Source organism: Myotis daubentonii, chromosome 6, assembly GCF_963259705.1.
Source record: "Myotis daubentonii chromosome 6, mMyoDau2.1, whole genome shotgun sequence".
Lineage (NCBI taxonomy): Eukaryota > Metazoa > Chordata > Mammalia > Chiroptera > Vespertilionidae > Myotis > Myotis daubentonii.
In genome coordinates this window covers 95,943,258-95,958,851 of record NC_081845.1, presented here as the reverse complement: position 1 = coordinate 95,958,851, position 15,594 = coordinate 95,943,258, and the positions used below count along the sequence as shown (strand labels likewise).

Here is a 15,594-nt window from a genome sequence, read left to right as displayed (position 1 = left end):
GCTGATGGGAATGGTAGCAGAGGTATGGCTAATTACCATGTTTCTCTTTTATTAGATAGGATGCTATACTTTACAACCCTATGACTATTTTGTGATTACCAATCTGTATTTCTTTTTTATTATTATTAAATATATATTTTTGTTGATTTCAGAGAGGAAGGGAGAGGGAGAGAGAGAAACATCAATGAGAGAGAATCATTGATCGGCTGCCTTCTGCTACCCGCTACTAGGGATCTAGCCAACAACCCGGGCATGCGCCCTTGACTGGAATCAAACCCTGGACCTTTCAGTCCACAGGCCGATGCTCTATCAACTGAGCCAAACCAGCTAGGGCCCAATCTGTACTACTTAATCCCTTCACCTTTTTCACCCAGTCCGCCAAACCCCAACTCTCTGGCAATCACCAGCTGGGTCTCTGTATCTATGAGTCTATTTCTATTTTATTTATCCATTTACTTTGGTCTTCAGATTCCACATATAAGTGAAATGATATAGTATTTGTCTTTGTCTGACTTATTTAACTTAGCATAATACCCTCTAGGTCCCTCCATGCTGTCACAGATGGTAACATTTCTTTATTTTTTTATGGCCAAGTAATAATCCATTTTTTATATGTACCACAACTTTATTATCCACTTGTGTATTGATGGGCACTTGGGTGGCTTCCATACCTTGGCTATTGTAAATAATGCTGCAATGAACATAGGGGTCCATATATTCTTTATAATTAGTGCTTTGGATAAGAAAGTGCTATTTTAAATGATTCTTTAAACTACCACTGCAGATAATTACAAGAAATGTTCAGGCCTGAAAACATGTTCATTCATTTATCACCAATTTCTAACTGGTTGACTCTGTTTATATATATAAAAGCATAAGCAACTGAACAACTGCTCGCTATGACACACACTGACCACTCAATGCAGGAGCTGCACCCTGGTGGTCAGTGTGCTACCACAGCCAGCCAACCTCCCACTGTCCCTCCCCTTGCCAGCCTGCCCTGATCACCCAGATCAGGACTAGGGGAGATGGCCCCAATTGGCCCTGATTGCTGGCCAGACCGAGGGACCCCACCCATGCACGAATTCATGCACCGGGTGTCTAGTCTGCTAATAAAAGAATTTTGTCATCATCATCAAAAAAAAAAAAATTGACGTTGATCAATGTGACTTGCCAAGACATCTGAGACATCAGTCTGGTTCTTTGAGACACCAAGGGCCACTATACCTGGCCCCAGGTAATTCCTCCATGCTGACATACACTCTACCCACCAGACTGGAAGAAAGGCCGGCACATCCTAAGGCCACTGCACTGAACATCAATACCAAAGAGCCAGGAAGCAGGACAATTGAGTTGTTCCCTCTGCCCACGTTTATCACAGCTCCCCAAGATGCTCTAGTCTCCCTCAAGGGGGAAAACATGTTCCTTTCATTCTTCAGTGGCTTCCTCCCTCCACCCAGTTAAGAAGGCTCAGATACAGGTAACATGTTTAATTATGATAAAAGCTCTGGAGTCAGGTAAAGGCTTCAATGTGCTTCTCTTGGACAGTGAGGCGGGGTGGGGGGGTGGTGCTCGGAACAAAAGAAAAATGTCTTGGGGCCTTGAGTTGACTCAGCTGGAGCCCACAGGACAGACTGCAGGGGCACAGCCGTAGCCTGAGGCGGGGAGGAGGGGTCACAGGAGATGCCTGTTTGACTGCATCAGAGTAACTAGGACTCTGATCTCAGAGGGAGCAGGCTCACAGGCAGCTGGGAAATCTGCGCGAGGACAAGCAGGCATTTCAGAAGAAACACAGCGGATCCCAGTCAAAGTACGATCAGGAGTCAGCGCAGGAGCCCTGTAGAAGAGAGCGTGATCAGCACCCGGCACCTGGGGACGTACCCTGTCCCCTCCTCTCGGGGCCCTGCAGCATCAGGTAAAGCTGAGGTCTCCACATATGGTCATCACCTCCCCCAGTATCAGTGTTGGGGTGAAATCTGCTACAGGGGACACGCACTTCAGCCTCACACAGACATGCGGGGGAGGGGGGGAGGACAGCTGACAGCTGTTATACTTGGGGGATATGAGCATTTCAATCTTTTTAGCAAATTTAATTAAACCAACCCTCTGTCCATCACTAGGAATCACTTATAAATACCCACAGGCAGGAGCCTCCAGCATGTGGCACAAAGTGAGCATCATCCCTGTGCCTACCACCCAAGACGTGGCTCTGGCTCCACATTTCACAGAAAGATTCACCAAAGTTAAACCCTGGTTCTGTATAACAAGCCCAGAGCTTCCTCCCCGAATTCTTGATCCCCTGGTAGGGAATAGGCCATGAACCGTGACCTTTGTGACCAGGAACACTCATCTTGCTCCCTCCCTCTTTTTCCTTTCCTAGCACCACCTCCATCCTCCCCTCTGCCATTAAATAAGAGCAGAGACAGTACCTGGGGGAGGCCCATGAGATCCTACAAAAGGACTTTACACAGAGGAAGGTCTCATCACATAAACAGCCAGTCCCTCTCCCACCCCAGGAAATGAGATAAGCAACTTAGTTGGAAATCTATTTCCCCCCTACCCTCAGCCACAAGGCCTTACCCCTAAGCTACAATCCCCCAAATGAGTGGACCTGTTGCTAGAAGGAAGGGAAGCCAATGCGCTGACCTTCTTAAAGAAGCAGCTTTTGGAAAGGGGCCAGCGAGACAGTGATGGACTCTCAGCCCCAGGACACTCGCCACAGTCACGCCTGTGGCAGGGCTGCCTTTCAACCAGTAAAATCCAGTCCAAAGCCTTGCCTAGCTGTCTGTCTCCTCCCACCACCAGCCCGGGCCGCCTGCCTTCCAGGTCAGGAGGAGAGTTACACCTAGAAGCAGAGGCTCCCTCAACAGAGGGTGCCAGGCACAGCCCATCCTCCCGTTTCCCCAGTTGCTTACCCTTCTGTTTCCTGTGACGGATGACAAGGCCCAGGCCCAGGAAGAGCAGCCCCAGCACGAAGCCCCCGACGCCACTCAGCATCTTGCTCTGGGCGGATCCAGACTGTGCCCCTGGGGAGCAGAGCCTGGGTGTCAGCTTCTGTCCCCAAAACCACAGGGGCCCTTTGGGAGCCTCCATCCCTGGGGTGGGACCAGCCAGTAAACCCTTGCACACGGTGGGTGGTGACAGGGGGAGTGGGTCCTGCTCCTTCACACGAGTCCTTAACCTTGGGCCCCAAGCCCCGTCACCAGCCGCCACAGTCAGCCCTCCAGAGCTCCCAGGCTGGGTTCTGGCTGTGGTGTAGAGTGACCTCCCTAGTGTCTGGAAACACCATGAGATCAGGAATCTTCTGATTCTCCTGCCACGGAACAAGAGGGCTCTAGCGTCCTGTGATGTCCACTCAGCAGTGACATCAGGGGTAGGGATGCCATGGGACAGCCAGGGGACGCTGTCTGCCCTCTGTCTGTGGGGCCCAGGGTGCAGGAAAGAAACGGCCCCTTACGCCACTCCACTGCGATGGGGCTCTGGAGGCTGGGGTGCTCCACGCGGCAGGTGTAGACGTCTCCTCGCTGGGGGACTGTTTCCAGCATCACCAGGACCTGGTAGGTCCAGTCCCCGTTCCTAATCAGGGGGGTGGACACGACGCCGGCTGTCTCCTCCTGGTCGTTCCGGAACCAGCGGACTTTGATGTGAGCTGGATAGAAATCTGTCACTGAGCAGACCAGCATGTTGTGGTGGTTCAGGGCCTCTGTCCTGGCCGGGGAGATGCTCACTGTAGGCTCCACTGGGAGGGGAGGGGTAACAGACAGAAAAAGACAGAGTGAGATGTGGGGGCACAGGAAGTCTCCCCACAGGGAGGGTCCTCCCTGAACCAGCGGGAAAGATCCCTGGATTCCGAGTCCAAGATGAGGACCCGAGCTGGGCCCCTTGATTAGCTCCAGTAAACACATGAGCCAGCTAACTGTTCAGAGTCAAGACCTAACAGCAATCATTTTATGGGAGATCTTCTATTACCGCTTGATAAAAATGAATCCCTTTAAATGTTCAAATTGCTGTGTTATACAGGCCACTATTCACAAGGTTTTTAAATAAAGATGATAAACACGGACTTCTTTTCCCTCCACTGTTGAAGGTGAGTGTGAGGATCAGCTGTAAGGATTCACACCAGGGCAGTGACCCTGTTTCCTGTTGGTCCCGCAGCTCCCCACAGTGGAGAAAATACATCCATTTGAGTCTCCTGGGGGCCCATCAACACTGGTCACGGCTCCATGAACAGTAACACGGACTGAGAATTAGGAACATTACAGACAGTTCTATGTCCCACAGAGCAGGACAGCACTGAGCACCACATCCTCCCTCTGAAGCAATGCTCTCAAACAGGCTCTTCCCCACCATTCTCAGCGGGAAACACGGACAGGATTTAAGGATAGGAGCACTTCTCACCTGTCATCCAGCAATGAACCCCTCTCAGCTATTAGCCTAACCCTCATTCCAGCCCTTCTCTCCCTCCCCCCCTCATTCCTGCCCTCTCCCCCTCTCCAGCCTCATTCCTGCCCTCTCCCCCTCCCCCCTCATTCCAGCCCTTCTCTCCCTCCCCCACTCATTCCTGCCCTCTCCCCCTCCCCCCTCATTCCATTCCCTTTTCTCCCTCACCCCCTCATTCCTGCCCTTTCTCCCCCTCTCCCCCTCATTCCTGCCCTTTCTCCCCCTCTCCCCCCTCATTCCTGCCCTTTCTCCCCCTCTCCCCCCTCATTCCTGCCCTTTCTCCCCCTCTCCCCCTCATTCCTGCCCTTTCTCCCTCTCTCCCCCCTCATTCCTGCCCTTTCTCCCTCTCTCCCCCCTCATTCCTGCCCTTTCTCCCTCTCTCCCCCCTCATTTCTGCCCTTTCTCCCCCTCTCCCCCCTCATTCCTGCCCTTTCTCCCCCTCTCCCCCCTCATTCCTGCCCTTTCTCCCCCTCTCCCCCCTCATTCCTGCCCTTTCTCCCCCTCTCCCCCCTCATTCCTGCCCTTTCTCCATCTCTCCCCCTCATTTCTGCCCTTTCTCCCCCTCTCCCCCCTCATTCCTGCCCTTTCTCCCCCTCTCCCCCCTCATTCCTGCCCTTTCTCCCTCTCTCCCCCTCATTTCTGCCCTTTCTCCCCCTCTCCCCCCTCATTCCTGCCCTTTCTCCCCCTCTCCCCCCTCATTCCTGCCCTTTCTCCCTCTCCCCCCTCATTCCTGCCCTCTCCCCCTCTCCAGCCTCATTCCTGCCCTCTCCCCCTCCCCCCTCATTCCAGCCCTTCTCTCCCTCCCCCACTCATTCCTGCCCTTTCTCCCTCCCCCCTCATTCCATTCCCTTTTCTCCCTCACCCCCTCATTCCTGCCCTTTCTCCCCCTCTCCCCCACTCATTCCTGCCCTCTCCCCCTCCCCCCTCATTCCATTCCCTTTTCTCCCTCACCCCCTCATTCCTGCCCTTTCTCCCCCTCTCCCCCACTCATTCCTGCCCTCTCCCCCTCCCCCCTCATTCCATTCCCTTTTCTCCCTCACCCCCTCATTCCTGCCCTTTCTCCCCCTCTCCCCCTCATTCCTGCCCTTTCTCCCCCTCTCCCCCCTCATTCCTGCCCTTTCTCCCCCTCTCCCCCCTCATTCCTGCCCTTTCTCCCTCTCTCCCCCCTCATTCCTGCCCTTTCTCCCTCTCTCCCCCCTCATTCCTGCCCTTTCTCCCCCTCTCCCCCCTCATTTCTGCCCTTTCTCCATCTCTCCCCCCTCATTCCTGCCCTTTCTCCCCCTCTCCCCTCATTCCTGCCCTTTCTCCATCTCTCCCCCTCATTCCTGCCCTTTCTCCCCCTCTCCCCCCTCATTCCTGCCCTTTCTCCCCCTCTCCCCCCTCATTCCTGCCCTTTCTCCATCTCTCCCCCTCATTCCTGCCCTTTCTCCCCCTCTCCCCCCTCATTCCTGCCCTTTCTCCCCCTCTCCCCCCTCATTCCTGCCCTTTCTCCATCTCTCCCCCCTCATTCCTGCCCTTTCTCCCCCTCTCCCCCCTCATTCCTGCCCTTTCTCCCCCTCTCCCCTCATTCCTGCCCTTTCTCCATCTCTCCCCCTCATTCCTGCCCTTTCTCCCCCTCTCCCCCCTCATTCCTGCCCTTTCTCCATCTCTCCCCCCTCATTCCTGCCCTTTCTCCCCCTCTCCCCCCTCATTCCTGCCCTTTCTCCCCCTCTCCCCTCATTCCTGCCCTTTCTCCATCTCTCCCCCTCATTCCTGCCCTTTCTCCCCCTCTCCCCCCTCATTCCTGCCCTTTCTCCATCTCTCCCCCTCATTCCTGCCCTTTCTCCCCCCTCTCCCCCCTCATTTCTGCCCTTTCTCCATCTCTCCCCCCTCATTCCTGCCCTTTCTCCCCCTCTCCCCCCTCATTCCTGCCCTTTCTCCCCCTCTCCCCCCTCATTCCTGCCCTTTCTCCCCCTCTCCCCCCTCATTCCTGCCCTTTCTCCATCTCTCCCCCCTCATTCCTGCCCTTTCTCCCCCTCTCCCCCCTCATTCCTGCCCTTTCTCCCCCTCTCCCCTCATTCCTGCCCTTTCTCCATCTCTCCCCCTCATTCCTGCCCTTTCTCCCCCTCTCCCCCCTCATTCCTGCCCTTTCTCCATCTCTCCCCCCTCATTCCTGCCCTTTCTCCCCCTCTCCCCCCTCATTCCTGCCCTTTCTCCATCTCTCCCCCCTCATTCCTGCCCTTTCTCCCCCTCTCCCCCCTCATTCCTGCCCTTTCTCCCCCTCTCCCCCCTCATTTCTGCCCTTTCTCCATCTCTCCCCCCTCATTCCTGCCCTTTCTCCCCCTCTCCCCCCTCATTCCTGCCCTTTCTCCCCCTCTCCCCCCTCATTCCTGCCCTTTCTCCCCCTCTCCCCCCTCATTTCTGCCCTTTCTCCATCTCTCCCCCCTCATTCCTGCCCTTTCTCCCCCTCTCCCCCCTCATTTCTGCCCTTTCTCCATCTCTCCCCCCTCATTCCTGCCCTTTCTCTCCCTCTCCCCCCTCATTTCTGCCCTTTCTCCCCCTCTCCCCCCTCATTCCTGCCCTTTCTCCCCCTCTCCCCCCTCATTCCTGCCCTTTCTCCCTCTCTCCCCCCTCATTCCTGCCCTTTCTCCCCCTCTCCCCCCTCATTTCTGCCCTTTCTCCCCCTCTCCCCCCTCATTCCTGCCCTTTCTCCCTCTCCCCCCTCATTTCTGCCCTTTCTCTCCCTCTCCCCCCTCATTTCTGCCCTTTCTCCCTCTCTCCCCCCTCATTCCTGCCCTTTCTCCCCCTCTCCCCCCTCATTCCTGCCCTTTCTCCATCTCTCCCCCCTCATTCCTGCCCTTTCTCTCCCTCTCCCCCCTCATTCCTGCCCTTTCTCCATCTCTCCCCCCTCATTCCTGCCCTTTCTCCCCCTCTCCCCCCTCATTCCTGCCCTTTCTCCCCCTCTCCCCCCTCATTCCTGCCCTTTCTCCCTCTCTCCCCCCTCATTCCTGCCCTTTCTCTCCCTCTCCCCCCTCATTCCTGCCCTTTCTCCCCCTCACCCCCTCATTCCTGCCCTTTCTCCCCCTCTCCCCCCTCATTCCTGCCCTTTCTCTCCCTCTCCCCCCTCATTCCTGCCCTTTCTCCCCCTCTCCCCCCTCATTCCTGCCCTTTCTCCCCCTCTCCCCCCTCATTCCTGCCCTTTCTCTCCCTCTCCCCCCTCATTCCTGCCCTTTCTCCCCCTCTCCCCCCTCATTCCTGCCCTTTCTCCCCCTCTCCCCCCTCATTCCTGCCCTTTCTCCATCTCTCCCCCCTCATTCCTGCCCTTTCTCCCCCTCTCCCCCTCATTCCTGCCCTTTCTCCCCCTCTCCCCCCTCATTCCTGCCCTTTCTCTCCCTCTCCCCCCTCATTCCTGCCCTTTCTCCCCCTCTCCCCCCTCATTCCTGCCCTTTCTCCCCCTCTCCCCCTCATTCCTGCCCTTTCTCCCTCTCTCCCCCCTCATTCCTGCCCTTTCTCTCCCTCTCCCCCCTCATTCCTGCCCTTTCTCCCTCTCTCCCCCCTCATTCCTGCCCTTTCTCTCCCTCTCCCCCCTCATTCCTGCCCTTTCTCCCCCTCACCCCCTCATTCCTGCCCTTTCTCCCCCTCTCCCCCCTCATTCCTGCCCTTTCTCTCCCTCTCCCCCCTCATTCCTGCCCTTTCTCCCCCTCTCCCCCCTCATTCCTGCCCTTTCTCCCCCTCTCCCCCCTCATTCCTGCCCTTTCTCTCCCTCTCCCCCCTCATTCCTGCCCTTTCTCCCCCTCTCCCCCCTCATTCCTGCCCTTTCTCCCCCTCTCCCCCCTCATTCCTGCCCTTTCTCCCCCTCTCCCCCCTCATTCCTGCCCTTTCTCCCTCTCTCCCCCCTCATTCCTGCCCTTTCTCCCCCTCTCCCCCCTCATTCCTGCCCTTTCTCTCCCTCTCCCCCCTCATTCCTGCCCTTTCTCCCCCTCTCCCCCCTCATTCCTGCCCTTTCTCCCCCTCACCCCCTCATTCCTGCCCTTTCTCCCTCTCCCCCCTCATTCCTGCCCTTTCTCCCCCTCACCCCCTCATTCCTGCCCTTTCTCCCTCTCCCCCCTCATTCCTGCCCTTTCTCCCCCTCTCCCCCCTCATTCCTGCCCTTTCTCCCTCTCTCCCCCCTCATTCCTGCCCTTTCTCCCCCTCTCCCCCCTCATTCCTGCCCTTTCTCCCTCTCTCCCCCCTCATTCCTGCCCTTTCTCCCCCTCTCCCCCCTCATTCCTGCCCTTTCTCTCCCTCTCTCCCCCCTCATTCCTGCCCTTTCTCCCCCTCTCCCCCCTCATTCCTGCCCTTTCTCCCCCTCTCCCCCCTCATTCCTGCCCTTTCTCCCCCTCCCCCCTCATTCCTGCCTTCAGTCCCCTTCTGTCTCCCTCATTCCCCATTCCCGCTCATAGTCCCCCCCAGTCAGGACCCCAATCCGCCCTCCTCCGCTGGACTCCCTGTCCCTTCAGTGGCTGGAGCTGGGGTCCCAGAAGCGGCCACTCCCAGGGCAGGGAGACTTGTCTGGGCCGAGCGGGCGCTCACCTCGCAGGTGCAAGGTCATGGCCTCATTCAAGGGGTAGTTGTGTCTGCACACCGTGTCCAGCTCCGCCCGCACCCGCTCCAGGATGTCCTTCTGGCTGTTCCAGTACTCGGCGTCCGGCCGCCCCTGCGGGGTCAGCGCGCGGTACTCCCCCACGTCGCTGTCGAAGCGCGCGTACTCCTCCCGGTTGTAGATGTAGCTGGTCACCAGCCGCACGCGCTGCGTCCCGTTGGTGAAGTAGCAGAGGCCCTTATACTGGTGCACGAAGTCCCCTGCGGGAGCCGATCATCAGGCCTCTGCCAGGGCCAGCGCCCCAGACATTCCTCAGCTGACAGACCTGCAGCCCCGCTGGGCCTGGCTTCCTGCCGCCCCCTCCCTGCCCCGCCCTGACATGGCCACGGGAGCTGTACCCTGTAGGGAGGGGACAGAGGAGAGAGTCTCCCCGAAGCCCAGGGGCCTGGATCCCGCCTGAGCCTGACACCCGCTGGGAGGGGCGTCCGGGATCTCACATCCAGGCCCCGCCTCAGAGCGGTCAGGACGCCCTCCCTTGAGGTCCCATGTCCCACGGAATCCGGAACCTCAGAGACCAGGGTCCCCACAGGCCAGAGAGTCCAGGGAGCAATGAGGGAAAGCCCGGAACCAGTGTCCTCCCCCCACAGGCTCGCTCTCGCCCCCCCTCCTGGCACAGACCTTCCCCACTCAGTGTGGTCCCAGGGATGGACCCCTGACGGCAGAAAGGGAGGCTCATCATGGAAAGGGCACAGGCTCCCGAGTTAGATCAGCTCGATCCCAGGGAGACTGTGCCACCGGCCAGCTCTGGCGGGTGCCCAGAGCACCCAGAGCATAAAGGCAATTGTGTAGAAAGACCAGGACACCTACACCAGGGGTGGTGGGAAGCCTGACAGAGTTTACAGGAAGACAGAATCCTGTCTGAAATAAACGGCTTCTCAGCCTGTCATCCCCTCTTCACTTTCCCTTTCTCCTCAATTCCCTCCACCATCAACTCAAGACCCATCCCACCCCCTCACTGTGTGACCCCAAGTCCCTGGGAGGAAGCTGAGCCCCTGCCTGTGGCACCAGGTCAGCTGCCCGGATGCCAGGGTTTGCTGCCAGCCCTCCGCTCAGACTCAGGGGTGGGGAGCCCTTTCCCCCAAATCTGACACCACAGACCTGCCCCACACGGTTCCCCAACCAGAGCCCCTTAGTCTTTAATCAGAAAAGGTCTTGGGGACAAGTCCTGCTGTCTCTTCTTTGGAAACGTTCTATCTTCGAAAATAACCATTTTCCTGTCACTGGCAGTGGCCAGTCTCCGCCCTCCCATTGTGACATCCCCAGACTTGAGCCCTGAGATGGCCCTGTCCTCACCTTGTCACCAGACAGCGGACATGAGAACGTAGCAGCTCCCTTTCCCAAAGAGGAAATGCGTGATCACAGACTATTCTCAGGTCATAGCCCCCCACACCCCAGCCAAGGGTCCCTCAGAGCCCATCCCGGGCTGGCGGTGGGGCAGCTGCCCTGCACTCACGTGGAGAGTCTCCGCCCTCGGCCACTGGGACACTCAGCACCACCAGCCACACCATCACAGCTGCTGTCCAGGGGCCTCCGGGGGCCCGCAGAGCCGGCTTCCCAGACATGATGGAGACAAAGGAAGAAGCAAGGGAGTGAGCCCGCTCCACCTGATGGCTGATGTAGCCACTTCAGAGAATAGAAACCTGTGAGAGCGCCACACAGGTCAGACTGGAGAGTCCCCAGGAAAGCAGCCAATCAGCACTGGCGCTGACCCACCTCATCTGTCTCCGGGCAGATGCTTTCTACGGAGGTTCCTTAGCCAGTGCCTGGAACTCAGCCTTCATCGAATTGCTCTGGATGAACATTTGAAGACTTTCTCTCAGTTGTAGAAGGTGGATGTCTTAGGAATTAAAGAACCAAGAGAGAAAGGTGATTCAAGAGTGGACATCTTTGTGATATTCAGTTAAAACCTTTGTGATATTCTTACACGTGAGTTTTAGGAGGGAAAGAAGTGGGGATCATGTATCAGGGAGAGAAAATCATTGTCAGGAGATGCTCCCTACTATTATCTTAAACACTCAAGGAGCCTGAAGTCTTGGTGCATTATGAGCTGCAGCTCTACCTCGAATGTGCTTTATAAAACTACAAATTACTCAACCTCTTTTAGCCTCGTGTTTCTCTTTGGAAAATGTGGATCATGTTTCATGCATTTTACATCTACACCTTCATACAAACGCACATACAGCAATATGACTGCTCTGATACTGCAAAGTGTTCTGCTGTGCTACATGTGGAGCTGTTGGGACTATCACACACAAAATACAGGCACCCCTGCTGGCCAGTGGGTCTTCCTTATGTGAGAATTTACTGCGTTTGTGCTCTTTGAATGCAAGTCTTTGAAAGTTAAGATGATTTTTCTTTTTCTTGTTTGTTTGTTTGTTTGTTTGTTTGATGCAGCCTATTGCAAGCTCTTAAAACTCTTCATGTGAGGATTTTCTCAGCCTGCCATTGGGGCCGGCCACAAGAGCTGGGGTTTAATGGCCGTGGAGTATCTGGAAGCTAAGGAAAGATGAGAATAAATACCCCTGCTCCTCCATTTTCCGGGGGATATTCTGAGGGGGATTCTACATTGAGGTTGATTTTTCTCTTCTAAGCTCTTTGGCTGCTTCAGTCCTCCCTGGTCCATCTGATGTCACAAAGGCACAACCACAAACATTCACATCAACAGGACACAGGCACCTGTAGCTCCAGGCCAGAGAGCAAAGATGTGGAGAAGCGCCCTGGGGCCTGCGCAGTGTGACTGAGGGAGCAGGTGTTCACAACCACAGCTCCTCCTGTGCGGCCCCTGAGCATCAAACCCCACAGGCAGAACTATTGATGGAGTTTTTAATAAATGTATTATTCCTCAGGCTCCTCTCGCCCACGGCGAGGGCTAGTACTGAATGGTTATAGAGCAATTAAGATGATGCCCGGCAAACATTAATAAACAAGACAATAAGGATCTCTCTCTCTCCTACATTTTAGGTTCTTTTAAATTTGAGAACAGGATCTAAAAGCAGAACATAAGGAGTTCACCAGGTAAAAGAAGCAGAGAGGAGGCAGTGACAAGAGGTGGCATTAGTGGCACGTGGAGGCTGTGAGCTGGTTCCGATTTCTCTGTTGGGTGCATCTCTCCAGAGCCCCTAAGCCAGGGCATGGGCCCTGGGCTCCAACCAGCAGTGGTGGGTCAGGGTCAAGGTCACTCCAGAGTCAGGGTGGAAGCATAAGGGAGGAACATCCAACTCAGACCTGGAATGGGGCTGGGGGACAAGGAACAATAGAGATGGAACTTGAAGGTGCCTCAGTGCCCTAAGCCCCCACCTCAGGGTCCCTCAGAATCAGCAGGGGCCTCTGGCCCACCACCTCCCTCCTGTCGTGGGAGGGAAATTCCATCAGTTCTGTTCTGGACCATGCACTCGGTTCTGCTCTCCTCTAGGCTGTGCAGAGGAGGCTGCGTCAGGCCTGGGGATTCCCGGGTCTCACAGGCCTCTTCACACAGGCTTCTTTGCTAGCAACAGAGTTGTCAGAGTAGACTCCTTTTTCTGATTGGCTAAAATCTCATCTGAAAGGTCTGCTTTGGGCTACTGCCAGCTGCTTCCCTGACCAGTCAGCATTCTCTACATTTTCTAGATTTCTCTGCACTGTCCCCATCCTGGAGACAGTACTCAGGGCAGCTGCTGCTGGCCTGGCCTGGCCTGGGAGGAAGGCAACATCCCCATTCCAGCACCTCACCTGAACCACCTGGCCGGGCCCCTGTGGAGGCAGGGCCCTTAGAGTGAGGGATTGTGGGCCACGTGGGTAGCTGTTGTGACAAAGAAGCAGTCATTAATATGAGTGAGGGTTATGGGAGGGAGACTCCCCAGGGACGTCCTCTGTTCCCTCTGGTGGAGGTTAAGCTTGGGGACTCCCTCCTGGTGGGAATTCAGGGAGAAGCCGCCTTCCCTGGAATTCTAGGAATCTGCGCTGGTCAGTGGCGTTCACTGTGAACATAGTAACCATCTGTCACTGAAGCGCCATCCAGGACCCGTTCTGCATTCACTGCAGGAACCAGAAACATAGTTGGTTTTAAAGGGTCTGTGGCCTCCTTAATGCAGCAGTCACATGGAAACAGTCCCCAGAGCATTATTTCCCTTTAATAAAAATTCACCAAGCATTCATCCCTAAATTTTTCTAAATCTTATGGAGCTACTCACATATGACCCCTTATGAACCTTTAGTTAACCAGTTATATGCGTTTCCCATGACACATGTAAAGTAGGTCATTTCTCCACACAACCTATGTCTTTAAAATCACATTTTACAGGATCTGAAGAGTCAAATTGGTAACAGAGTGACACGGATAAACATTTCACCACGAAAGACTCAGGTTTCCCTCATCTGTAGGTGGAACACACACCTCACAGGACACTGTCATGAATGCAGATGTACCTGTAAGAGTCCCCACGATCCATGCTGAGCCACACGCACGTGAGTTTGGACGTAACTTATGGGTTCATCTTTGTTGACATCACGAACAAAGATAGAGATGTCTTCTTATTTTTTTTAATATATTTTATTGATTTTTCCACAGAGAGGAAGGGAGAGAGATAGAGAGTCAGAAACATCGATGAGAGAGAAACATCGACCAGCTGCCTCCTGCCCATCTCCTACTGGGGATGTGCCCGCAACCCAGGTACATGCCCTTGACCGGAATCGAACCTGGGACCTTTCAGTCCGCAGGCCGACGCTCTATCCACTGAGCCAAACCGGTTTCGGTGAGATGTCTTCTTATTATTTCTCATCTCTGTTCACATGTTGGAATTTCTATGATTTTTAATCTCTACGTCTTACCCCATCAATTACAGAGAGAAAAGGGGGAAGAGGGGGAGCACATTAGATGCAATTGATCATGAACCCCCTGCCTTTCCCTCTGAAGTGCCAGCACAGAACTGCCAGTTAATCACAACTTCAGCTCTCAGAGCCTGGTCCTCCCCTCAGTGGGCTCACTAATGGGAAAACCTGAGTGCAAAACACAGAGTCACACACAAATCGATGAGAGAAGAACGAAGTGAGTGCAGCTTTGTGAGCTACATGGCCTAGGAGGAGAGACTTCACCCATCTTCACTGGATTTAGAGGAGGAGGGACTGGCCGCTCCTCTCTGTAGCTGCTGCCACATGTCTAACAGCCCTGTCCCAGGTGCAGGCTGAGTGCCCTGCACTCCCCACCCATGATCAGGGTCCCAGGCAACTCAGCTCCAACACCTCAATGCAGTCTTATTTCCTGTAGTTCTGTCGCCCTTCCCAAAACCCAGCAGATCCCAGACGGTGGGTACTGTACAATATTTTTATACCCCTACATAGTAAAGGTCCTGAGTTTTGAGGATGAAAATATAAGGATTCTCCCTTCTAGAGTTCACACGTGGGAGGGGAGACACACGTGGGGAAAAAATGAAAACACAAAAGTTTGCAGCAGCCACTAAGGGGAATGGCATACACACTGACTAAAGACAGTGTTGAAGGTTCAGGACACAAAACTATAAACTGGTAATGGTGGCTGTTGGTTCAGTTACTTTCTGTTCTCTTAGAATGGGCTGACAACATAGGGCCAGAGGATGATGGTTATTTGTGGATTAATTCATGAATAACATTTCTTCAAGATGAAGAAGAAGGGAGTCGATGGTGTAGAGGTCATGACGGGACTGAGACAGGTTTCCAGGTGTGCTTCTCAGAGGAGGTGATAGCTCAGGATTAAGGGCCTTTCCAGGCAAGAACATCCTGCCCCACCCAACCCCAGCCACTCCGCCCCTGTGCTCGCTGCCCACCAGCCTAAATCAGCCTGGGCGAGAGGTGCGGGACGCCAGCCACCAGCAGCTCGGCTCATGTGCACATGAGCGCTGCCCACAGGCCTGCCATCTCTGTTGGCTTAATTTGAGTATCACTCCGATTGGTTGTTGGGTGTGGCTGGTGGGCATGGCTTGAGCATAGTGGAGGGATGGCTAATTTGCATGTTTCTCTTTTATTGTAACACTGGAGGCCCGGTGCACAAAAATTTGTGCACTTGGGGGGAAGGAGGGGTCCCTCAGCCCAGCCTGTGCCTTCTCGCAGTCTGGGACCCCTCGGGAGATAACAACCTGCTGGCTTAGGCCTGCTCCCGGGTGGCAGAGGGCAGGCCCAATCCCTAGGTGCAGCCCCTGGTCGGGCTCAGAGCAGGGCTGATTGGGGAGTTGGGGCACCTTCCCCTGTCATGCACAGAGCAGGGCGGATCAGGAGATTAGGATGCCACCCTCAGTCACGCTGAGGGTAGGGCTGATTGGGGGGTTGGGGCACCGCCCCTGTCACACTCAAGGCAGGGTCAATGGGCAGGTTGCGGCGCCACCCCCTGTCAGGCACAGAGCAAAGCCAATCAGGGGGTTGGGAAGCTCCCCCCTGTCACTCACAGAGTAGGGCCCATCAGGGGGTTTGGGGCTCCGTACCCTGTCACGCACAGAGCAGGGCCAATTAGGGGGTTGGGGAGCACCCCTCTGTCACTCACAGAGTAGGGCCAATAGGGGAGTTGGGGCAACGCCCCCTGTCACACA

At 55.3% G+C, this 15,594-nt stretch overlaps 1 protein-coding gene across 2 annotated transcripts in view; it reads right to left on the bottom strand.

Annotated features, from left to right (window-relative positions):
* Positions 1 to 800: 800 nt before the first annotated feature.
* Positions 801 to 15,594, bottom strand: part of LOC132237509 (HLA class II histocompatibility antigen, DQ beta 1 chain) — a 103,552-nt gene continuing 88,758 nt past the window's right edge. The window contains exons 1-5 of one of the 2 annotated variants that reach the window (XM_059702079.1): positions 10,515 to 10,716; positions 8,992 to 9,261; positions 3,458 to 3,739; positions 2,916 to 3,026; positions 801 to 1,837 (exon numbers count right to left, since the gene is read on the bottom strand). In XM_059702079.1, the coding sequence (XP_059558062.1) occupies positions 1,824 to 1,837; positions 2,916 to 3,026; positions 3,458 to 3,739; positions 8,992 to 9,261; positions 10,515 to 10,623 (786 nt within the window). In that variant the 5' untranslated portion in view covers positions 10,624 to 10,716 and the 3' untranslated portion in view covers positions 801 to 1,823. Of the gene's footprint in view, positions 1,838 to 2,915; positions 3,027 to 3,457; positions 3,740 to 8,991; positions 9,262 to 10,514; positions 10,717 to 15,594 lie in introns of those variants that run through there. The other variant, XM_059702080.1, reaches the window with a different exon arrangement.